At 36.3% G+C, this 26,891-nt stretch overlaps 1 protein-coding gene across 3 annotated transcripts in view; it reads right to left on the bottom strand.

Moving 5' to 3' along the window:
* Nucleotides 1-26,891, bottom strand: part of ENTPD6 (ectonucleoside triphosphate diphosphohydrolase 6) — a 180,898-nt gene that overhangs the window by 122,149 nt on the left and 31,858 nt on the right. Inside the window, exons 1-3 of one of the 3 annotated variants that reach the window (XM_053711976.1) lie at nucleotides 19,036-19,213; nucleotides 14,398-14,657; nucleotides 2,396-2,472 (exon numbers count right to left, since the gene is read on the bottom strand). In XM_053711976.1, coding sequence (XP_053567951.1) covers nucleotides 2,396-2,472; nucleotides 14,398-14,638 — 318 coding nt within the window. In that variant the 5' untranslated portion in view covers nucleotides 14,639-14,657; nucleotides 19,036-19,213. Of the gene's footprint in view, nucleotides 1-2,395; nucleotides 2,473-14,397; nucleotides 14,658-19,035; nucleotides 19,214-26,891 lie in introns of those variants that run through there. The other 2 variants (XM_053711975.1, XM_053711974.1) reach the window with 2 other exon arrangements.

Here is a 26,891-nt window from a genome sequence, read left to right as displayed (position 1 = left end):
CATAGACATACATATGTATTAATATTCAGCATGTAATTATTATGGAGCCGATAATCATCAATAAGAGATCTAGTATTTCACAGCGAAAATACTGGTGCCTACTTGGAGAGTAGAAACTCCCTTTACTCTACATACATTAATTCCTTCAGTTTACATACAGCCCAGTTAAAGGGACAGTAAAGTAAAAATATAAAACTTAAACTGCATATAGAGCAGGACCGTTAAACAACTTTCCAATTTACTTCTGTTATTTTTGCTTAGTTTTCTTGGTATCCTTTGGTAAAGAGTAATCCTAGGTGAGGTTAGGAGCCTGCACGTGTTTTAAGCCATCTGGCAGCAGTGTTTGTTATAATTTTTATAGCAATGTTATACACAGTTGCAAACAGTGCTGCCATATGGGGCCAGATGTAATAAAATATGGCGGACATCTTCACTCCTGTCCGCTTGGCTACATGTCTAGAGGGCAGTACTTCGCTGCCCGAATTTACCATTGCACACTACGGCTAGTGTGCAATGCCACCCGTTTGCATGCAGCCAATTGCGCATGAGCAAAGGCAGTCAATCTCCCTGGTCGAAAAAGTCGGGGGGGGGGGGTTGGGAGTGACTTCTCCTCTTAATAGGTGGAGAAGTGGTTTACGAAGCAGTGCTCATCTCTTAAACCTTGGGTTCAGCGCTCCGAACCCTTGATAAATGGTGCTTAATATGCTAAAGACAAAAAGGCACAATCATAAGCTGCTAATAGCCTACATAACTTTACTCTTAAGTAAAATCTACTCAAATCGAATTTAATAATAGTAAATTTTAAAAGTTGTTTAAAAAAATTGTATCCTCTGTCTGAATCATGAGCATGTAAGATTTACTTCACTGTCCCTTTAAAACCAATTTGGCAACAATCCTCTGTTCTCCTTTCTCACTCTAAGCACAATATACTGTATAAAAATTTATCTCAAGCCGCATCCTGCTCTGGAACGGCATGCAAGGTTTAACTACATATTTAAACCCCTTTGCACATGTGCTTGCATTCTTTAAAGGGACACTGAACCCAAATGTTTTCTTTTGTGATTCAGATAGAGCATGCAATTTTAAGCAACTTTCTAATTTACTCCTATTATCAAATTTTCTTCATTCTCTTGGTATCTTTATTTGAAATGCAAGAATGTAAGTTTAGATGCCGGCCCATTTTTGATGAACACAGTGTTGTTCTTGCTGATTGGTGGATAAATTCACCCACCAATAAACAAGTGCTTTTCATGGCCCTGAACCAACAAAATAGCTTAGATGCCTTCTTTTTCAAATAAAGAAAGCAAGAGAATGAAGAAAAATTGATAATAGAAGTAAATTAGAACGTTGCTTAAATTTGCATGCTCTATCTGAATCATGAAAAAAAAATTGGGTTCAGTGTCCCTTTAATAATGAGGCATATTAAATCATTTTATTTTGACAAAAAAAAAATCCCTTAAAGTAATAGAGCATTTTCCAGCTTTTTTTCTTGTTATCGAGAACAAATGATTACTTTTTTTTTTTTTTTTTTAAATAGAACATATAGAATTTAGTGACCACGGTCACAATGCTTCCTTACCTCAAGGCAGGGGTCGACAAAACTGTTTTTCTATACAGATATATGGAGAATAACCCAAAAAGTTAGGAGCCAGGGGTAAAATTCTAGGAGCCAGTGGCTCCTGGGTTTGTCAAGCCCTGCCTTAAGGTGATCTTTACAATCAAGTTTTACAACGCAGAGCCTTCATTTAAAAAGGCACATGAAAAACAATTGTTCTTTCCTGATTCAGATAGAACATACAATTTTAAACAACTTTCCAATATCAAATTTGCTAAATTCTCTTGGTATTCTTTGTTGAAGGAACTGTGATAAACTACTGGAAGCTAGCTGAACACATTGCGTTAGCCAATTAGTGGAGGCAAATATGTGCAGCCACCAATCAGCAGCTAGCTCCCAGTAGTGCATTGGTGCTCCTGAGCCTACCTAAGTATGCTTTTCAAGACGAGAACAAAAAAAAAAAAAAAAATAGAAGTCAATTGTAAAGTTGTTTAACATTGTATACTCTATCTGAATCTGTAAAGAAAAATTTTGAGTTTCATGTCCCTTTAATATAAATAAAAGAGATTGCTATCAAAATAAAGTGGCTCACTAGCCATTAGATAATCACCAGCTAAAGTAGCTACTAATTATGTAAACGGATAGGTTGAGCAAGTTCCAGGATATATCGTTGACAGTATGGAACTCCAGGTAATCCGAGCAAAGCAAACACAAAAAATAAACACTTTTCCAAAATATTGAACATCTGAATACATTTGAAACTCTCAAAAACAAGGTGTATTTATATTAAAATACAATTTTAGTTTGAAAGACGCTATTTTATTATTTTTGTTTACTAACCTTATCTGGGTCATCAGCATATGCAGACAAACCAGGTTTTATGGATATAAAAGTTTCATGGTCCAAAACAGGCGTTCCTGGAAGAAAAAAATACAGAAAAGCAGCTTTACTTCAAAAGTATATCATTTATTTTATTGCATCTACTTCTTGTATATGATACAGAATTGGAAGTCACAATATCTTTACTAGCAGATTAATGCATCATTAAAAAAGGGACAAAGCCAAAATGAAACTTTCATGATTCAGATAACGTATGTAATGTTAAACAATTTTCCGATTTACTTTTATCATCTTATATACTTCATTCTCATAAGCTATGTTGATAGAGCTACCTAAGTAAGTTCAGGAAAAGCAATGCACTACTGGGAACTAGCTGCTGATTGGTGACTGCACATATGTCTCTTGCTATTGGCTCACTAGATTCATTCAGTTAGCTCCCAGCAGGGCATTGCTGCTCCTTTAACAAAGGATGACAAGAGAATGAAGTAATTTTGAAAGTTGTTTAAAAATTGTATGCTCTACCTGAATCATGAAAGAAAAATGCTTGGTACCATGTCCCTTTAAATTTAGTAAAAGCAGAGGTGGGGAATATGTTACAATAGGGTACTGAAAAGTAAATTAATTTTTTTTCATCTTGTTGAAAGACTAAACTATTGCACAACAAATATTCCCTCTGTCGAGTTCAGTTCAGCAGTATTACATGAGAGAAAGAGAAAAAAACAAACAAAAAAAAACAAGCACCCTTAGAATTTGTGGGGCCCTAGACAAGACAGCACAGGATGTGCACTGCACCCTCTCATGCCCTAACCCCTACACTGCAGGTGCCTCTCACGGGACAGAGACCTAATGCAGAAGCAGCCCAATAGTGAGTCATCTATCCACTCACTAAGTAGCTGAAGCTCTACAGCAGTTCCCAACTAATAACCTAAAATGTGCAGCAACTTGCAACGCTCATGCAGATTTATTTTGTTGAAAAGCATAGCTAGGAAGGATCTTCAACAAAAGTCACCAAGTGAAGTAAAGAAGAAAATTGGAAAAGCTTTTTGCTTTCCTTGTTAAAAATGTTCAGCTCTTAATCATGAAAGTTCCCCTTAAGATTAGCGTTTCCCAAACCCAGTCCTCAGACCACATATTCATTATATCTTAACTAGAGCACAGGTGAACTAATCAGTTCACCCATCAGTTCACCTGTGCTCTAGTTAAAGGGACATTAAACCCAAAAAATGTATTTCATGATTCAGATAGAGAATACAATTTTAAACAACTTTCCAATTAACTTCAATTATTTAATGTGTCTCCTTTTCTTGTTATCCTTTGCTGAAAAAGGTTTATATAGGAATGATCAGGAGCAATTAGGCAAATGAGTATTTTGACCACATCATCCTCTTTATGCATGTTGTCTTACTCCAAGCTGTATAGGCTCGAAAGCCTACTACCAATTAAGCATATTAGGTGATGTGCATCTCTGTAATGAGAAGGGGTGTGGTCTAATGACATCAACACCCTATATCAGGTGTGCATAATTATTAGGCAACTTCCTTTCCTTTGGCAAAATGGGTCAAAAGAAGGACTTGACAGGCTCAGAAAAGTCAAAAATAGTGAGATATCTTGCAGAGGGATGCAGCACTCTTAAAATTGCAAAGCTTCTGAAGCGTGATCATCGAACAATCAAGCGTTTCATTCAAAATAGTCAACAGGGTCGCAAGAAGCGTGTTGAAAAACCAAGGCGCAAAATAACTGCCCATGAACTGAGAAAAGTCAAGCGTGCAGCTGCTAAGATGCCACTTGCCACCAGTTTGGCCATATTTCAGAGCTGCAACATCACTGGAGTGCCCAACCACCACTGAACAAGACACACAAGCTGAAACGTCAAGACTGGGCCAAGAAATATCTCAAGACTGATTTTTCTAAGGTTTTATGGACTGATGAAATGAGAGTGAGTCTTGATGGGCCAGATGGATGGGCCCGTGGCTGGATTGGTAAAGGGCAGAGAGCTCCAGTCCGACTCAGACGCCAGCAAGGTGGAGGTGGAGTACTGGTTTGGGCTGGTATCATCAAAGATGAGCTTGTGGGGCCTTTTCGGGTTGAGGATGGAGTCAAGCTCAACTCCCAGTCCTACTGCCAGTTTCTGGAAGACACCTTCTTCAAGCAGTGGTACAGGAAGAAGTCTGCATCCTTCAAGAAAAACATGATTTTCATGCAGGACAATGCTCCATCACACGCGTCCAAGTACTCCACAGCGTGGCTGGCAAGAAAGGGTATAAAAGAAGAAAATCTAATGACATGGCCTCCTTGTTCACCTGATCTGAACCCCATTGAGAACCTGTGGTCCATCATCAAATGTGAGATTTACAAGGAGGGAAAACAGTACACCTCTCTGAACAGTGTCTGGGAGGCTGTGGTTGCTGCTGCACGCAATGTTGATGGTGAACAGATCAAAACACTGACAGAATCCATGGATGGCAGGCTTTTGAGTGTCCTTGCAAAGAAAGGTGGCTATATTGGTCACTGATTTGTTTTTGTTTTGTTTTTGAATGTCAGAAATGTATATTTGTGAATGTTGAGATGTTATATTGGTTTCACTGGTAAAAATAAATAATTGAAATGGGTATATATTTGTTTTTTGTTAAGTTGCCTAATAATTATGCACAGTAATAGTCACCTGCACACACAGATATCCCCCTAAAACAGCTATAACTAAAAACAAACTAAAAACTACTTCCAAAACTATTCAGCTTTGATATTAATGAGTTTTTTGGGTTCATTGAGAACATGGTTGTTGTTCAATAATAAAATGAATCCTCAAAAATACAACTTGCCTAATAATTCTGCACTATATATATATATATATACACACACATACACACACATATATACATACACACACTGCTTGTCATTCGCTCACCCATGTGTTCAGTCAGCAACCAGTAGTGCATTGCTGCTCATTCAAAGCATAGCAAGAGAAAAAAGTAAAATTTGATAATAAGAGTAAATTAGAAGATTGCCTAAAAAAAAAATTGCATGCTCCATCTGAATCATGAAAGAAAAGAAAAAAAATGTGGGTTTCATATCCCTTTAAGATATAATAAATATTTGTCCTGTTAAGGGTCCTGAGGACTGGAGTTGGGAATCACTGCCTTAAGTGCAGAGAAAAATATATTATTGATCATCTAAGTTAGAGCTCTGCTCCAATTTAACCTAAACTGAAGCACAACCAGTCCCCCCACCACCACACATTAACCTTAACCATTACTACCACACAATACAAATATACATAAAAAGGTTGACCGCCTCCACCACGACCATTACCCCCCCACTAAATCTAAACCATGATCCCACCCATCAGTAACTCCTACCTGATACACTCCTTTATCGCAAATAAATATAAATCCCTCAATCCACACACACATATATAAATTATACACACATTGCTCTAAGCACATTGGGCAAGGAGTTAACGTCTGGTTTGCCCCATCACCCTTAGGGAGATTTGCCCAGGGTCATATTGCAAATTGATAAAGAGATGCGCTCTACCAGGAACAAAGCAGCCTCTTTTAACCCAATAGTGCATTAGACAGAGGAGAACTTTCCTTAAAGGGACAGTCTAGTCCAAAAAAAAAAAAAAAAAAAAACACTTTCATGATTCAGATAGGGCATGTAATTTTAAACAATTTTCCAATTTACTTTTATCACCAATTTTTCTTTGTTCTCTTGGTATTCTTAGTTGAAAGCTTAACCTAGGAGGTTCATATGCTAATTTCTTAGACCTTGAAGGCCGCCTCTTAAGAATGCATTTTAACAGGTTTTTCACCACTAGAGGGTGTTAGTTCATGTTTTTCATATAGATAACACTGTGCTCATGCACGTGAAGTTACCTGGGAGCCATCACTGATTGGCTAAACTGCTAGTCTGTCAAAAGAACAAATAAAGGGGCAGTCTGCAGAGGCTTAGATACAAGATAATCACAGAGGTAAAAAAAATACCGTATATAAATATAACTGTGTTGGTTATGCAAAACAAGGGATTATCTATCTTTTAAAACAATAACAATTCTGGCGTAGACTGTCCCTTTAAGTATATCAGTCTGATTCCGCCTAACAAGGTTAGTCCATCCCCAGACTAAAAGAGGCTGCTCCAAGGTGGTAAAATAGAACAAGCTACTTAGCTGCCGTTTGTTCCTGAGAGAGTGCGTCTTTTTGTATGCAATTTGATTCATTCTTTTCATACCCTTTGATGAAAAGCATACCTAGATGGGCTTAAGAGCAGCAGTGCACTACTGGGAGCCAACTGCTTATTGGTGACTAAACATTCCTCTTGTAATTGTCTCACATTATGTGTTCAGTTCGCTCCCACTAATGCATTGCTGCTTCTTTAGCAAAGGATACCAATAGAATGAGTCAAATCTAATAGAAGTACATTGGAAAACAGTTTAAATTTGTATGCTCTATCTAAAGCATAAAATAAAAATTAAAGGGTTTCATGTCCCTTTATGTAAAGACTTTAAGCAACAAATTTGAAACACCAAGGTTTATTTAACTTAGTATGTGAAACCTAACATGTACAGAGACTTACAAAACTAGAATTTGTTTTATATGCATCATAGTTAAAGAATGCCTGCTGTGATGCCATACATCTAAAATAGAAGGTTACTTTACTACAGTGATGAAGACAATAACACATAAAGCATCAGCAATGCATGCCAAGCATTCTGTCAAACATTACCAGGTCATGACTCATTCAGGAATATATGAATCTACAGAGGAACGACTTAAAGGGGAAAGTACACACCTTGTAATTACAAGACATTTCTGTTGTGCTATAGATAGAATAACATATCAGCCTGAAGTCTGAAATTATTTTTGAATAGCCAAATTCCAGTTAACATATGCCTTACTTAGAGGAGCCGATCTGGGCTTTAGCCCACAGACAACACGGCTAGCCATGATCATAATATATTAGTATAAAATGCATTATTTGTAGTTATCTGATAAAGCACAATTAGGGGCATGTATGTAGCAGAGTTAGCATTGATAAGCCAGAAGGCGGCATTTCAAGCACCTGAGAATTAGAAAATCCTCAATTACATGAAAGGGGGTAAAATAATAAATATATTGCCACGTTGTTTACATTATGCATAACTAAACAGTTTATATAAAATCTCAAAGAGATAACTAGCCCTTTAAAATGGACATAAACCCCAAATTTTCCTTTTACGATTCAAAACAGAGCATACAATTTTAGACAACTTTCCAATTTACTGCCAATATGAAATTAACTTCATTCTATTGGTATCCTTTGTTGAAGGAGCATTAGAGTGCAATAGTGGAAGCTAGAAGAACATATCTGGTGAAGCAATGACAAGAGGAATATATGGAGCAGCCACCACCAGCAGTCCGTTCCCAAAAGTGCATTGCTTTTCAACAAAGTATACCAAAAGAAAGAAGCAAATTATATAGTAGAGAAAAAAAAAAAAAAAAAACACACACACACACACACATTACCCATGTTATAAACTTGCTTTACCTTTCAAGTTTGTATAGGCTTATCCCGGGCCAAGAGCTTTATGTGAATTGTTCCTGTCAGTCAAAAACCAACAAAGCAATTTGAGTTAATGCGTCTTTGCTAGTTTCAATGGAAGATATTTTTTTTTGGTTTTTCAAATGTTTGCTTGTAACTATCTACATAAAAAGAACTAGGTGGAAAATAAAATATCAAAAAGCACAGAATTAAATAAGTATAGCTTTTAAATATCAGAATGTCCATTAAGTTTAATTTTGGTATTGAACAGAAGCATTTTTGTAGTATAGTATTAAAAATAAAAAAAAACCATGCTCCCTCACTGAAACACTGTACCCACTCAGAAAGCAGCTTCTATTGTGTCAATGACTTTATTTCCTCAATTTCAATTATCATTCAACTACTTCAGAAAATCCAGTTGTATTTGAATTGTATTTTTTGCTTGGTTTTAAAACGTTACACCAGAAGATTTCATTGTATACTTTGCATTCAGATACCTCAACAATAGTATTCCAATCCTTGGGAAAACACTTCTCACATAGGTCTTTGCATGAATTTTTATAATTAATTAATAAGTATAACTGTGTCCTATTGTAATAAAAGAAACAAATTTATATATATATATATATATATATATATATATATATATATATATATATATATATATATATATATATATATATATATATATATATATATATATATATATATAGTCCACAAAATGCAGGCACTCACTGGTCTTAGTAAAATATAACAATTTATTTAGAAATCATTAAAAAGACATAACGTTTCGGCACCAATACGTGCCTTTGTCAAATGTCAGAATGTAACAAAACGAATATGCAGCACACTTAAAATCAATATGACACACATTTAAAATCATACCCCTTTTAAAGATGTGAGCAAACTAATTACCGCCATGCCTCCACTCGCGTCTTCCCATCCGTGGCAATGACGTCACGTACGCACGCTGCGTGCCTAGCATGATGACGCAAGGCACGGCGTTGCCATAGCGACGTCGGATAGCCACACGCGTCAGAGTAGGGAGTGACTTAATTACGCATACAGATTATTGTCAGGGATGTCCGTGTGTACTTGTTGCTAATAGCAACCAAAACAATCCACAATACGTATAGCGTGTTTAATATTTTGACATAGCGGTTTAGACTGATCCAACGCTACCTTTTCGGAACATGCCACCTCCGAGATTGGTCTATCGCAGAGCTAAAAATCTCAGGGACCATTTAGTAAAATCGGATCCTATCAAACACTATCATAAGGAATCATGGCTTAAAACCTCTAAAATGGGGTGTTTTCCCTGTGGTAATTGCAACACATGTAATAGCATGACTCGGTAATTCGTTCCAGCACCCACATTCAAACAAGAGGTACAAGATAAACCATCGTCTGAGTTGCATGAGTAACTATGTAATATACATATTGATTTGCCCTTGTTCCAGTGTATATGTGGGTAAGACGATTACCCCCTTCCGTGATAGGATGGCGAACCATCGGTGTGCAATTCGTGCTGCATTGAAATCTGGCGAATCAGATCAGCCAGTGGCACGCCACTGTGTGGCATTTAAACACTCCGTGTCAAGTATTAGGTCCATGTTAATTGACCACGTCCCCCCCATACCACAAGGGGGTGATAGGGCTAACAGACTGCTCCAACTTGAAAGCAGATGGATCCACAGGTTGGACACATTGGTCCCTAAAGGCCTCAACACCTCACTGGACTTTAGTCCATTCTATTAACACCATACTAAAGAGTTATTGCCCTGGACATATCTAAATGATAGCTCACTACTCACTAAAAAGTTTCTATCTGTACCCCAGGGTGGCATGATGCTACAATGTATTTAGATAATTATGTTGCTTAATGCACCTACTAATGATCGGCACCAGGGGTTACAAGTGTAATAATGATACAGCTAATAGTGATAGTTTTCGCTTATCTTCATCTGTAATTTGTATCATGTATTGTATTGACAAAGTGTTTGTTTCTTTTATGCTCTTGCCTTTACTGTCTAATCTGGCATTTCGTGCCCATTCTATAAGGATGGCTCTTAGATTGGCCTCCTTTTTCTGAGCTTGACAGTTTTTCCGCATATAGAAAGTACACATTTGGATCTATCATCCAACAGACTATGTTCTAATATGCCATTTAATAATACGTTTCTAACATCACTAATACTATGTCTGTAAACCGCTATGTCAAAATATTAAACACGCTATACATATTGTGGATTGTTTTGGTTGCTATTAGCAACAAGTACACACGGACATCCCTGACAGTAATCTGTATGCGTGATTAAGTCACTCCCTACTCTGACGCGTGTGGCTATCCGACATCGCTATGGCAACGCCGTGCCATGCGTCATCACGCTAGGCACGCAGCGTGCGTACGTGACGTCATTGCCACGGATGGGAAGACGCGAGTGGAGGCATGGCGGTAATTAGTTTGCTCACATCTTTAAAAGGGGCATGATTTTAAATGTGTGTCATATTGATTTTAAGTGTGCTGCATATTCGTTTTGTTACATTCTGACATTTAACAAAGGCACGTATTGGTGCCGAAACGTTATGTCTTTTTAATGATTTCTAAATAAATTGTTATATTTTACTAAGACCAGTGAGTGCCTGCATTTTGTGGACATTGTGGATTATTTTCAGCAGAGCACCGTGGCATTCAAACAAGTGGTGAGATTGTGCTTTCCCCTCAAGGAAATATATACATATATATATATATATATATATATATATATATATATATATATATATATATATATATATATATATATATATATATATATATATATATATATATATATATATATATATATATATATATATATATATATATATATATATATATATATATACACACATATATATATATATACACACACACACACACACAGGTAGCCCTCAGTTTACGCCGGGGTTAGGTTCCGGAAGGAATGGTTGTAAATCGAAACCCAGTTTATAATGCAAGTCAATGAGAAGTGAGGGAGTTAGGTTCAAGGCCCCTCTCAAAATTGTCATAAGTAACACCCAATACATTATTTTAAAAGCTTTGAAATGAAGACTTTAAATGCTAAACAGCATTATAAACAGTATCAAATAATCACACAACACAAAATATATAATTAAACTAAGTTAAATGAACAAAAACATTTGCTAAACAGCATTATAAACCTAATAAAATAATCACACAACACAGACTTCACTTGCATTTTTCTGCAAACAGTTCTTTCTATGCATTCCAATCTGGAGGAAAGATCTTGTTCCTTTGAAATCTGCTCGATAGCTCAGGTCTAGTTAAACTGATTAATTTCAGCTTGCTTTGCTGCAACACAAGCGGACAGCTCCACCTACTGGCTATTTTAATCAATGCACTGCTTCTCAATAGCAGTCACATGACTGGAAAAAAAAGGTTGTTATTCTGAAACGGTGCAAATTGAACCGTTGTAAACCGAGGGATAGATAGATAGATAGATATATATATATATATATATATATATATATATATATATATATATATATAATGTTCTCCCCCATAAACCATCAATTAGAATTTTCAGAGTTCCATAATGGTAGTGTCGTAAATATGTCCACTTCATAATCCTTTTATTAATATACTTCATGTATTGATATGGTTGGATTTAAGGCATTTTTCTTTCTAGTACACAAGTAATGCATCTTAACTTAATTGTTGCTTATATCAACATTTTCAACAGGGACCTTTAGCAGCGTGGATTGTATACTTACTAACCTTAAAAGGGACTGCTGATACCAAGAGTAAACTGCCGGCAAGCCAATCAGCAGCCGCACAAATGAGCTGCGTGCCATTACAACTGCTGATTGGGTCACCGGCCTTCTAGATGGGTACCAGTTCTCTGTGGCTCCCAAGCAGATTTATACATCAAAGTTCATTCTTTTTTTTCAGATGAGCTATTATTATTAAAGACTATAGCTTGGCAGCTAAATAGACCTAAGACTGGTCATTTAGAAGACAAAGATTACCTCTTCTAAATAAAAGGTCTCACATATAAGTTTTGGCTAAAGCTGGGGGGGGGGCACGATAGAATGGTTACTTCACTCCATTGACCATATAATGTTGGAGTATGTCAACACCCCTCTTAAATTATGGGTTTTACTTCCCTCTGCCTTAATCAGAGGGCAAGACAGTGGCTCTGTTATTGACCCCTAAAATAAAAGTCTCCCTGGAGATGGGAGTGACAATCCCCATTTGTGTCCACCTACAACCTAAGGGGAACAAGTGAGCCATCAAGCACAAGCAATGTTTCTGCCCTTTAAAATAAAGTATATCACTTGTTCTTCTAAGCCACACAAAAGGAAGAAGGGGGATCCATCAGAGCCCCACTCCCTTTTAATCAAAATACCCTGGTGTTGCAAGTGATTGTTGTTAAGTTAGATCACCTGTAGTCAGAAGTGATGGGTTGCATGGCCCCCAAAGTGGTAGGAAAGCTGAGATATGGCATCTCACACAATGAGGAAATGCTTGTTGTGTAAGCCCATAACATATCACGTGATCATGGCATTACACTTCCACCACTGAATGAGGAAATGTGGCCTGACCAGTATCACCAACTGCATACAGGAATGACAGTGACCACACTGAAGCGCATAAAAGGATTTCCCTTTTCAGAGTTCAGTTAACCAACTCAACTGATACAATGTGATGAACAAGATTTAATATAAATACATTTTACTAAAAAAAAAAAAAAAAAAAAAAAAAAAAAAAAAAAAATGTAATATAATATATACACACACAATTTTGTAAGACAATAATTGCAAACATACACACACACACACACACTTTGACCAAAAACCACATACAGCAAATACATACTGAAAGAACAGAAATGAGGAACCGTTTTGTTTTTGCAACAGGGAAGTAATTAATACCGAAATACAAGAAAGTTAGTTACACCAACAGAGCCAAAGATTGACCTAAGAAAAGAGATAGTCTAAAAATCTGACAGTGTGCATATATAGCCTTACAGCAAAGTAAGGGGGCGCTAGTGATAATATAGATAGTGGTATTAATCTATATACTCTTTAAAAAATGCAAATTGGTAATTGTGTATACAATACAGATAAAAAAATAATAAAACAAAATAAAAGAAAAATGAAATAAAATCCTCTCAAAGGAGGGAAGTCCAAATATAATTACAAAATCAAGGCAAAAATGAGTCCTTTTCAAAGCCAAGTGGAAAAGCCCTGTGGTGGCTGCCTCCTCCTCGCCGACTGGTCCGGGTATAACTATGAGGAATAGAAGAAAATAGAGGGGCGCCTCATGTGTAGGATCAACAGATATAAAAATCAGTAATAACAGTAGTAGAGCCAAATGGGTACTCACACACTTCACAAGCACACCAATGTGCTGGTAGTAGCAGGCTTCAGATTCAAGGCGTATTTCCAGTAAAATACAAATATTTACTAAAAACAAAAGTTAAAAAACACAACAGAACAATTGCTGTGTTAGGTGGATAAAAAAGGGGTTAGCGTTGCATTATTGGGGTCACTGTTAACCCCTTTTTTATCCACCTAACACAGCAATTGTTCTGTTGTGTTTTTAGTAAATATTTGTATTTGACTGGAAATACGCCTTTGAGTGGATATCTTTACCTACCTACTGCCCTGCTGATACATAAGAGTCTCTCTACCTTTTTGGGACTTTGTGTTATCTATTGGAGCCATTTGATTACAGCATTAAGAAATCTGATCTGGGGTGAGCTGCTACACCTGCCTAAAATTTGCAGCTTGTTTCTACCAGCACATAAGTGTGCTCATGGAGTATGTGAGTACCCATCTGTACCACTGAAAATATTGTTTGTTATATTTTTAACAGTCTGCACATGTAGTGCTTTTTGTCTGTGTCTCCTTTTCCATCTCCAGCATCACAGTACTACCTGAGAGGTGAGCTGCCACACCTATTTGAATCTGAAGCCTGCTACTACCAGCACATTGGTGTGCTTGTGAAGTGTGTAAGTGCCCATTTGGCTCTACTACTGTTATTACTGATTTTTATATCTGTTGATCCTACACATGAGGCGCCCCTCTATTTTCTTCTATTCCTCATAAAAATCTGACAGGTAGTTATAGACTACAGCAGGTCTTTACAATGTTTTCTTATAAAATTAAGAACCACCAGGAATACTGAGTTTGTTATGTTTTTTTGAAAAAGCCTCTCTCTCTCTATATCTATCTATCTATCTATTTTTTTTTTTTTTAAGCATTTGGGGAAAAAAAAAAAAAAAAAAAAGAGGATTCAAAAAGTTCAGATCGTGTAAAGGGTTAAAATAAGAAAGCAGCTTTAAAGAGAGATGCAGGCACAATAGGAAAAACCAATAACATGGTGAGTAATAACTATGCTACTGCAGATGTACCTAGCAACATAATGTCCCTTTACAAACACGGCTGTAATGCATTCATAACTGACCTACGTAACTTACCATTCGGTGGTTGGCTGAATTTATAGACGTGTAATCTTGTTCCTGTGCTCCCAGCATCAAACATAATTCCATAAGATATTGCATGGTTGAAACTTGTTCTTTCTTCACCATCTCCAAGAATAAAGTCAGAGGTCAGGCTATTAAGGTCCAGCGGTGTATTTGGATACCATTTACTGTAAGTAATAAACAGTGTGATGCACACTACAAAAAACAGTATACACGGTAGCTTAGGTATCTTCATTGTGGCTTCAGCAGGGGCACTGAAAAATAAAATAAAAATCAGATTTTTTTCCCCCCTTTATAATGTCTAATCAGTAGAACTTAAAAATTACATAATTCAATATTTTCAAATGACAAACAAATGTAAAATGATTAATTCAATACACACATAATATCTCTAAACCAACAGAAAGTAGACCATCTATACCACTGGTTTTTAAGCCTGTCCTCAGACCTCCCCAACAGGCCAGATTTTCAGAATTACCTTGGATGAGAGCAGGTAACATAATCATGTTTACTAATTAGCTGATTTCACTTGCGCTCTGGTTTAGATATCCTGAAAATCTGGCCTGTTAGGGAGGTCTGAGGACAGGTTTGAAAACCAGTGATCTAGACTAATGTGACATCTGCACACAAGCTTTTTTTTCAAATTACATAGATGAGGGAGAACCACATAATTAGTTGTAATAGATGGATGTAAGATCCATTTCACTGTTCATCAAGTTTCACTAGGGAGAGTGGTATATGGAAAATGAGATCAAAGGAACAGTCAGTGTTAGCAAAATGTTTTTAGCTCTAAATTCATTAGTAGCAATAATCTTCAATATTTCTGATTTTAGTAGCGAAACTGCAGTTTTTAGCAAATTTTAAAGGGACATGAATCCCAGCATTTTTCTTTCTTGATTTGGATAGAGCATAGCATTTTAAAACAACTTTTACTATTATTAAGTTTGCTTCATTATCTTGATATCCTTTGTTAAAGGAGCAGCAATGCACTACTGGGAGCTAGCTGAACACATCTGAGGAGCCAATGACTAGAGGCATATACGTGCAGCCACCAATAAGCAGCTAGCTCCCTGGAGTGTATTGCTGCGCCTGGGCATACCTAGGTATGCTTTTCAACTAAGGGTACCAAGAGAACCAAAACAAATAAGATAAAAAATTGTTTAAAATTGCATGCTGCATTTGAATCACAAATGTTTAATTTTGATGATACTGCTCCATTAATCTTATAAAATGCATTGCAGCTGCAGCTCATGGACGCCCTCCTAGACACTGCTTTTTTTTTTTTTTATTTAAACAAGCAGCTATGCATGCATGGTAGTTCCATCACTACTATTACACAGCAACCAGCCAGAAACAGTGCTGTAGGACAGTTTATAAAATGTACCTTAAAAAAACCTTCAGATTTAAAAGGGACACTCAATCAAAATTAAACTTTCATTATTCAGATAGAGCATGCCATTTTAAACAACTTTCCAATTTACTTCCATTAACAAAATGTGCACATTTTTTTTATATTTAAACTTTTTGAGTCACCAGCTCCTACTGAGCATGTGCAAGAATAAGTGTGTATGCGTTTGTGAATGGCTGATGGCTGTCACATGGTACGTGTATGCATTTTTGATTGGCTGATGGCTGTCACATGGTACAGGGGGAGTGGAAAAAGACAACTTTTAAAATTGTCAGAAAAAAAAATCTACTACTTATTTGAAGTTCAGACTAAGTGTTATTGCATTGTCTTATCTTGCATTTGTTGATTATGCAAATCTAATGTGTTGAATAGTCATACGCAGCTATTGTAAATTGACAATAATGAACATTTTTGGAATGTTATACATTGTGAAAACATTGCTGCCGTCTAGTGCTGAAAATCATTCTTGCAAAACTGCAGCTTTATAGTTCTGTAGACACGTGCACACTACCTACCTAGGCATGCCCATGAACAAATTATACTTAAAGAACACAGTAAAATTATATTTCATGTCCCAAAAGGAATATGTAAGGAAGGTAATCATAGACCAGTTTTTTTTTTTGGTTTTTTTTTTTAAAGTAAAATTTCATACACTACAGAATGTGCCCTCTAGGAGCATTCTTATGAATTGTACCTGAAGTAGTGGTTGATACTGCTTTTTTTTTTGTAAATTATTAAACATTTTTAGCTGCAATATTTGAAGCAAATGCATTTTCAAGAGTGGGTATATTGTTTAAAACATTTTTTTCCTATTGTTACCCTTAAAGGGACATAAAACCTAAATAATTATTTCCTCGTTCACACAGAGAATACAATTTTAAAATATTTTCAAAATGTACTTCACATGTGCTTTGAAGAGATACATAGGCATGTAGCTAGCACATGTCTGGAAATAGTGCTGTTGCAAATGTATAACATTCTTGCAAAATTGCTGCCATAGTTTGTCAGACACTTGGACGCTCCTGAATAGAATTTTTAATTTTAAAAAAAGTTAGTTATTACTTATTACTCAGTACTAAAGAACTTAGATGTACTACTTAAAGGGACACTGAACCCAAATTTTTTTCTTTCATGATTCAGATAGAGCATGCAATTTTAAAGGGACACTGAACCCAATTTTTTTCTTTTGTAATTCAGAAAGAGCATGCAATTTTAAGCAACTTCCTAATTTACTCCTATTATCAATTTTTCTTCGTTCTCTTGCTATCATTATTTGAAAAAGAAGGCATCTAAGCTTTTTTATGGTTTCAGTACTCTGGACAGCACTTTTATTGGTGGATGAATTTATCCACCAATCAGCAAGGACAACCCAGGTTGTTCAACAAAAATGGGCCAGCATCTAAACTTACATTCTTGCATTTCAAATAAAGATACCAAGAGAATGAATAAAATTTGATAATAGGAGTAAATTTGAAAGTTGCTTAAAATTTCATGCTCAATCTGAATCACAAAAGAAAAATTTTGGGTAGTGTCGCTTTAAGCAACTTTCTAATTTACTCCTATTATCAATTTTACTTCATTCTTTTGCTATCTTTATTTAATAAGCATGAATGTGATGCATAGGTGCCAGCCCATTTTTGGTTGAGAACCTGAGTTATGCTTGCTTATTGGTAGATAAATGTAAGCCTCCAATAAGCAAGCGCTATCCATGGTGCTGAACCTAAAATGGTCTGGCTGCTAAGATTTACATTCCTGCTTTTAAAATAAAGATAGCAAGAGAACAAAGAAAAATTGATAAGAGTAAATTAGAAAGTTGCTTAAAATGTCATGCTCTATCTGAATAATGAAAGAAAAAAATGTGGGTTCAGTGTCCCTTTGAAGGGCCAGTAAATACAGTAGGATTTGAATAATCAAACACATAAGACAATGCAATAGCACTTAGTCTGAACTTCAAATAAGTAGTAGATTTTATTTCAGACAAAATTTAATTTTATGTCTATTTCCACTCCTCCTCTCATGTGACATCCATCAGCCAATCACAAATGCATATTTTGTGAATTCCAGCACATGCTCAGTAGGAGCTGGTGACTCAAAAAGTGTAAAAATAAATACTTTTTGTTAATGGAACTTAAATTGTAAAGTTGTTTAAAATTGCATGCGCTGTCAGAATCATGAAAGTTGAATTCTGACTTTAGTGTCCCTTTTAATATCAATGATGAACACTACAGTTCATAATATTTCAGAGTAAAAAAAAAATGTAATTAAAAAGCAAGTCAAAAATGTTTTAGTACTAAAATGTCACAAATTGAAATTATAACAGTTCAGTAAAAATATGGCAGACTTTTTTTTTTACAAATATAGTCAAATTTAAAATGACATGACACTCTAGTTTGCAGAAATGCTACTGAAAAAAAGAGTCACCCCTGACACTAAGGCTACGGATGAGCATTTCATATTTGACCTTGGCTCTTTCATTCCCTGGTTGCTTAAAAAAAAAAAAAAAAAAAAAAAAAAAAAAAAAAATGGGGGGGGGAAGGAGAAGATTGAACTTAGACCTAACTCTTTAACATTTTGACTGTTGGATACATAGACACACATCAAACATACTACTTTCTGTCATTTTTATGATAATTGAAGTGTCAGGCTGAATACAAAAAAAAAAAAAAAAACAATTTTACTAATGTATATTACAATAATTGACTATACTTGTTAACTCTATAAATACCATATTAAAGTATACACAGAGAGTGTTCACTCAGTATCTGTTAAATGGTTTACAGTACATAAATACACAAAATTATATACATTTTTTTTTTTATTAAACATGCACATGGATAACTCACAATAGCCGATTTGAAAAAAAAAAAAAAAAATATTATATATATATATATATATATATATATATATATATATACACACACACACACATACAAAACATTACTATTGCAATATGTAATAAAGCCTCTGCATTGGACTAACACAAGCAAACAAACAATATCTAATAAAGAAAGAGGGTTATCTGGAAAGCTTCTCCTTTACACAGTAAAATGAAATGGTTAACCTAATATTCTGGAAATATTTGTTAAATGGTTTAATGCTATTTTACTCATACACATACTGATCACACAATATAAGTGCAGTCTCTCTTCACTGTTAAGAATACAAGCTTTAGTATGATATACGTCTTATTACTTACATGTAGCACACTCCGTTTTCGTACATACCAAATACTTACTTAATAAGATACATTTAGTTCAGAGTAACTGATACAGTTCCTTTCCTTGCAGAGTACTTTGCCTAACAGCGCACACCAGGCGGTGCACACAACCGGAGTCACAGCAGACAAGTCATCATACTCCTTATTAGAGAACAGACCTGTCATCTCAAGACACACTTACATGGCACCAGCTAAATTCTGCACATCCTGGTAAGTGACATCATCACATATGGGAGGGTCTATATAGTTCTGAAACTGTAGTAGCCATCTTTGATAAAGGCAAATAGTGCTGTGAGTTGTTTGCAACAAGCCTATAAACTATATAATTTATATGTTAAATAACTATTTGAACGCATATCATTATTTTAATATCACTCACTACGTAAAATCAAATCAAAGTATTAATACATATTGCAATCAGTTAGCGGTTAACCTAATATTATCGAAATATTTTGGAAATGGTTTACAATTACCGATATTTTACTCATACGCTGATCAGTGCACACAACAGAAGTCTCTTACTGCTAAGAATACAAGCTTTATTGTATCTAAGACATTTGGAATTTGCAAATTCAAAAGATGGATATCAAAATTTGTTGATTAGTTTATTGACCTTAGCTGAGCTTGCAGACAGATTCCTATTTGGATTAGTGTGGAATATAATTATATAGGCGAAAGAACTAAACATTTTTTTTATTTTTTTTTCACTATCTTTATACTGTTTTTTGTTAAAATAATAAAAAAAAAATTATATTTTGTTTCTGCTGTGTGATTAGAATACTTTCTCTACGTTTAGGGAGAAGGTTAGCAAGAAACAGAAAACATGTCTATATCATGGATATGAAATTAAATATGAATATTAAATATGTAAACGTATCTTTATGCAAGAACAATCTTAATTAAAACTGTATTTAATCTAATAGGAAATATACTATATTTGTGCACAACTAATCTGACTGCAAGGATATATTAAAGGGACATTCCGGTGTTGTGTCGAAACTGGTGATTGTCGAAACTGGTGGTGATCAGCAATTTCCGTAACTCCGCCCACTAATGTAAACACAGCACTTTACCGGTGTTCTGTCGAGAACTCCCAATTCTTTGAAAACTCCAATCTGACATCACTTCTGGCAAGTCTTCTATGTTAATATCTGTTTTGCCTCTGTCTGTGGGGCGCACCGCCAATCCTCTGGCATACACCCCAACTTAACCTTGGGGAATAAGGTTTACAGGGGGGGCTTTGTCCCCGTTGAACCACCCAGACGGAGTCAAAATAGATAGTTTAGATAGACGATTACAGTGCCCATCTGATTGGTTGTGAGTCCGGTCACTCCATGAATACGGACCAATAAGATGTATGCATTCACCGGAAGTGATGTCAGATTGGAGTTTTCAATGTATTGGAGTTCTCAATTAGAACACCGGTCAAAACTGAAATGCACATAGATGAATTACATCTTTGAATAGAAACATATTTACAATATACATATATTGGCAAAGATGCTTCATTTTGGTGTTCGCGTTTTCTCTGCATGTGCATATGAAGCACAGCTATATATTGTCAGTGCACCAGTATTCCCTATGGCTGCTAAGCCATTTGCCACCTGGGTGCTAAGCTGGATTTGAGGTTTTTTTTTTTTGTTTTTTTTTAACTTTTAAATATATTTATTTTTTACTTTTTAACTTTTTTTCCCAGATCCCCAAGACTTTTACCGTTGGAAAGGTTACCTTTCCAACGGTGGGTCTTAGTTTTTTTTTTTAGCTACTTAGATGCCTGAGATACAAGCTTCGAAGCAGCATGTCCCCATTTCCCTATATTGTCCATTGTTAATTTTAAATTAAGTTGTACGGTGACGTCATCACGTCATTGCGCGTGACGTCACTGCGCAAATCAAGAAGCCCCGGCGATGCCTCTCACTATTCAGGCCAGGTGGGAGCCCCCAGATTGCCCTCAAGGTGGGTGAGTGCTAGGGACGGCTTTGAGTCGTCGTCAGCACCTGACTGGGACAATTTGCGACAGCTCAAAGCCGTCGTTAGCACTCAAGGGGTTAAATACTACAGTTGCTCAGAGTGCCATAGGACTTGTATCATGTTAGACATTATGCAAATTGAGTCATTACCAGATAATACAAGCACCTTAGGCTCTCTGAGCAAGTGCTGTGTTTAAAATGCTGGTGCACGGAGCATACTTAGGTAAACTTGATATAACTTTTATTAGAATCATTTTTGCTAATACGTGTATATTGCAAAACTACTTTTATTTAAAATGGAAAAGCATCAGTTTACATTCCAATTTTGTCTCTTTAAAATGTCCATTATTACATTAAAGTTAGGGTTATTATGTCATCATTTTAAACACTTACCCTTTTTCTATATTTTTTAAACACAAAGTACAGTAGTGCTAGAGAAGGGATTTATTTTATCTCCTCCTACAGACATGATATATTGCCCATCAGAGCCTTTTATAAAGGGATATATTCAAAATTCTATAATTAAATAATATGATGTGCTAGATCGTTTTATTATTGCACTATTTTTCAGGCAGACCTATGTGTTTAAACACATAATTAAAGTTACCTTTTTAACAGTAGACCACTGCTAATATTGCAATTAGACTACACACGTTCTCCCCATGATTTTAATTTAATGAACTGGCATCTGTGAATATTCTCATGTTTACAGATTAGATCTAATAATATTTTATTTAATATTTTGTGCATTTTAGATTAGGAGGCCTACTTATCAAGCCGTCAACTTACTTGCATTCAACGGCACCAATACGCTCGCCTGACATCGCCTAACATCGCGGCCGCGGACCTGAATACGCTCTCCTTATTTATATAAAAAGCTGTCAAAAAGCCGCGCACCAAGTACGGGGCGATGAGCAGCGGACTGTTGTTAACTAAACAGTCATCGATCTCACTGCTATTCGGCTTTTTCACAGCTTTATTTGTATACTGTCACTAAGCACCACCACTATACTAAACTGTTTAACCACTATCCTGCCACTCCCTGACACCCCCGCAACTAAATAAAGTTATTAACCCCTATCCCGCCGCTCCCGGACCCCTCCGCAACTAACTAAAGGTATTAACCCCTAAACCTCTGGCCTCCCACATCACTAACACTTACTAAATCTATTAACCCCTAAACAGCCAGCCCCCCACATTGCCATAAACTAAATTTAACTATTAACCCCTAAACCTAACAACCTGCTAACCTTATATTAAATATTAACTCATCCCTATCTTATAATACATTTAAACTTACCTTTAGATTTAAATTAAACTATATTAAACTACTGATTAACCTACCCTAAATATTATACTAAAATTACATTCAACTATACTAAACTAATAATTAATCTACCCTAACTGTTATACTAAAACTTCATTAAACTACAAATTAAATTAACTATATTATATATTTAAACACCTAACCCTACTCAAATAATTTAAATCTACAATAAACACTCAAGTTACACAAAATAAAAAAGAAATATTCAAAGATTTAAACTAATTACACCTAATCTAAGAGCCCTATGAAAATAAAAAAGCCCCCCCAAAATAAAAAAATCCCTAACCTACAATAAACTACCAATAGCCCTTAAAATGGCCTTTTGCGGGGCATTGCCCCAAAGAAATCAGCTCTTTTACCTGTAAATTAAAAATACAAATACCGCCCAACAGTTAAACCCACCACCCACACAACCAACCCCCCCAAATAAAAACATAACTAAATAAACCTAATCTCCCCATTGCCCTGAAAAGGCCATTTGCATGGGCATTGCCCTTAAAAGGGCTTTTAGCTCTATTGCTGCCCAAACCCTAATCTAAAACTAAAACCCACCCAATAAACCCTTAAAAAAAACCTAACACTAACCCCTGAAGACCCACTTACAGTTTTGAAGATCCGACATCCATCCTCAAAGAAGCCGGGAGAAGTCTTCATCGAAGCCGGCAGAAGTCTTCATCCAAGCGGCCGAAGTCTTCATCCAAGCCTGCAGAAGTCTTCACCCAGACGGCATCTTCATCCATCTGGCGCGGAGCGGCTCCATCTTCAAGACATCCGACGCAGAGCATCCTCTTCTTTCAACATCTTCCTCAACAATAAATGTGCCTTTAAATTACGTCATCCAAGATGGCGTCCCTTAGATTCCGATTGGCTGACAGAATTCTATCAGCCAATCGGAATTAAGGTTGAAAAAATCCTATTGGCTGTTGCAATCAGCCAATAGGATTGAGCTTTCATCCTATTGACTGATCCAATCAGCCAATAGGATTGAGCTCGCATTCTATTGGCTGATTGGATCAGCCAATAGGATGAAAGCTCAATCCTATTGGCTGATTGCAACAGCCAATAGGATTTTTTTTCAACCTTAATTCCGATTGGCTGATAGAATTCTATCCGCCAATCGGAATCTAAGGGACGCCATCTTGGATGACATCATTTAAAAGAACATTCATTGTTCAAGAAGACGTCGCGGGCTTGGGTGAAGACTTCTGCCAGCTTCGGTGAGGACTTCTCCCGGCTTCTTTGAGGATGGATGTCTGATCTTCAAAAAGTGATTCTTCAGGGGTTAGTGTAAGGTTTTTTTTAAGGGTTTATATTGGGTGAGTTTTAGTTTTAGATTAAGGTTTGGGCAGCAATAGAGCTAAATGCCCTTTTAAGGGCAATGCCCATTCAAATGCCCTTTTCAGGGCAATGGGGGGCTTAGTTTTTTAGTTAGGTTTATTTTGGAGGGTTGGTTGTGTGGGTGGTGGGTTTTACTGTTGGGGGGGTATTTGTATTTTTTATTTACAGGTAAAAGAGCTGGTTTCTTTGGGGCAATGCACCGCAAAAGGCCCTTTTAAGGGCAATTGTTAGTTTATTGTAGATTAGGGCTTTATTTTTTTGGGGGGGGGGCTTTTTTATTTTCATAGGGCTCTTAGATTATGTGTAATTAGTTTAAATATTTGATAATTTCTTTTTTATTTTGTGTAACTTAGTGTTTGTTATTTTTTGTAACTTAGTGTTTGTTATTTTTTGTAACTTTGTAATTTTTTATTGTAGATTTAAATTATTTGAGTAGGATTAGGTGTTTAAATATATAATATAGTTATTTTAATTTGTAGTTTAATGTAATTTTAGTATAACAGTTAAGGTAGATTAATTAATAGTTTAATATAGTTTAATGTAATTTTAGTATAACAGGGTAGGTTAATTATTAGTTTAATATAGTTTAATGTAATTTTAGTATAACAGGGTAGGTTAATTATTAGTTTAATATAGTTTAATTTAAATCTAAAGGTAAGTTTAAATTTATTATAAGATAGGGATGAGTTACTATTTAATATAAAGTTAGCGGGTTGTTAGGTTTAGGGGTTAATAGTTTAATTTAGTTTATGGCGATTTAGAGGTTAATAGGTTTAGTAAGTGCTTTTGATGTGGGAGGCCAGGAGTTTAGGGGTTAATAACTTTATTTAGTTGCGGTGGGCTCCGGGAGCAGCGGGATAGGGGTTAATACATTTATGTAGGTGGCAGCGGTGTCGGGCAGCAGATGAGAGGTTAATAACATAATGTAGGTGGCGGCGATGTAGGGTGCGGCAGATTAAGGGTGTTTAGACTCGGGTACATGTTAGGGTGTTAGGTGTAAACGTAACTTTTATTCTCCCATAGGAATCAATGGGATATCGGGCAGCAGCGAACATAAGCTTTCGCTGCTTTCAGACTCCCATTGATTCCTATGGCATCTGCCGCCTCCAGGGCGGCGGATTGAAAAGCAGGTACGCTGGGCCGGAATAGTGGCGAGCGTACCTGGTAGATATTTAACTAGCAAAAGTAGTCAGATAGTGCCGAATTTGCATTCGGAACATCTGTAGTGACGTAAGTATCGATCTGTGTCGGACTGAGACTGGTAAATCGTGTGTTACGTCACAGATTTCAACTTTTGCCGGTCTGTAGGTTTTGATAACTAAGGGGAATCAAGCTCTCCACAATTATGCTGCGGAATTTTCCAGTGTATTTGCGGTTGACGGCTTGATAAGTAGGCCTCTAGGTGTTATGGTGTAAGGAGACATTCAACCAAGAACAAGCAAAGCTTAAAGGGATATGAAACCCAATTTTTTCCTTTTATGATTAAGATAGAGCATGGAGTATTAAACAACTTTCTAATTTACTCCTATTTTCATTTTTTTATTCATTCTCTTGATATCTTTAGTTTAAAAAGCTGGAATGTAAGCTTAGGAGCCGGTCCATTTTTGGTTCAGAACCCTGGGTAGCGCTTAATGATTGGTGGCTACATTTAGACACCAATCAGCAAGCTCTACCCAGGTTCTGAACCAAAAATTGGGCCGGCTCCTGAGCTTACAATCTTGCTTTTTCAAGTGAAATTACCAAGAGAACAAAGAAAAGATTATAATAGGAGTAAATTAGAAAGTTGCTTAAAATTGCATGCTCTATCAAAGTCATTAAAGTTTAGTTTTTACTAGACTATCTCTTTAATGGGACATTTTAATGCAAAACATTACATTCTCTAACATATTAAAGATCCTAGATAACTATGTTTTTAACCACCCTCCCCAAAGGGTTTAAAAAAAATAAGTAAAGTGAGGAAATTAGGAGCGGCAGTTGCATGATCTGCCAATCACCAGCCAGCCATGTTCTGCTTAACTGCAATTTTTTTCTTTCATGATTCAGATAGAGCATGAAATTGTAAGCAACTTTCTAATTTACTCCTATTATCAACTTTTCTTCGTTCTCTTGCTATATTTATTTTAAAAGCAGGAATATAAATCTTAGCAGCCAGCCCATTTTAGGTACAGCACCATGGATAGCGCTTGCTTATTGGAGGTTTACATTTACCCACCAATAAGCAAGCATAACCCAGGTTCTCAACCAAAAATGGTCCAGCTCCTAAGCATCAAATTCCTTCTATTTAAATAAAGATAGCAAGAGAACAAAGAAAAATTGATGATAGGAGTAAATTAGAAAGTTGCTTAAAATTGCATGCTCTATATCAGGGGTGGGCAGACTTTTGTAAGGCAAGGGCTACCTCTAATTTTATTCCAAGTGACGTGGTCACCTAACTACAAAAAAAAAACACCAGTCGCTGGCTGAAAATTTTATTTTTGCCTCAAATAGGACCTGTTGGCTGAAAATTTTATTTTTGTCATAAATAATACAGCTTTAAAAATCAGCCAGGCTCTTTAATAATAAATACAGCCGCACTCTTTTACTTACTGCGAGAGCTCTCTCTTTACGTCATGATGGGACCATTAAGCAACCTTATCTGTGTAATGCGCCTGCATATGAATAAGTAGTCTCGCAATCAAGACAGCTCGAGTCTAGTGCTAGCGGAGTAGTCAAGCCTGGAAAACATGGGAAACCCACAGCTCAGGTACAACAATGACAATGAACTATTCGCAGCCAATCATAGACAGACTCATTCCACAAAGTAATTTTATTGGCTGGACAATAAGTCAAGTTGATTAGAGGGCAGGTCCTGTTGGCTGCTCTCCATCCGTTCACTACTAGCTGAAGTCTACTGCAAATAGTTGGGACAGTGACAGGGGCAGGACCTGCAGGCTCTGTACTGCCTTACACAGCAACCAGAGACTGGTATTGCAGCAACAATTTGGTGACAACAAATTCTAGGGAAAGAAAGCTGCAGAAATTAGCACAAAGTGTCAAAGAAAGTATCAGAGAGCAGCATCAAAGCCTGTTACAGAGTAAGTAAAAGAACCTGAGGGGGAGTAACAGACCCTGGGGAAAAAAACAACACCAGACCATTCACCCAGCAGAGCCTGGTGACAAGTAACGGAGGACAGAACTAGAAAGTAGCAGCAGAATATCAGACAGAGCAGGACCTGGAACTGCCAAACC

The sequence above is a fragment of the Bombina bombina genome, chromosome 4, assembly GCF_027579735.1.
Source record: "Bombina bombina isolate aBomBom1 chromosome 4, aBomBom1.pri, whole genome shotgun sequence".
Lineage (NCBI taxonomy): Eukaryota > Metazoa > Chordata > Amphibia > Anura > Bombinatoridae > Bombina > Bombina bombina.
This window is presented reverse-complemented; position numbering and strand designations above follow the sequence as displayed.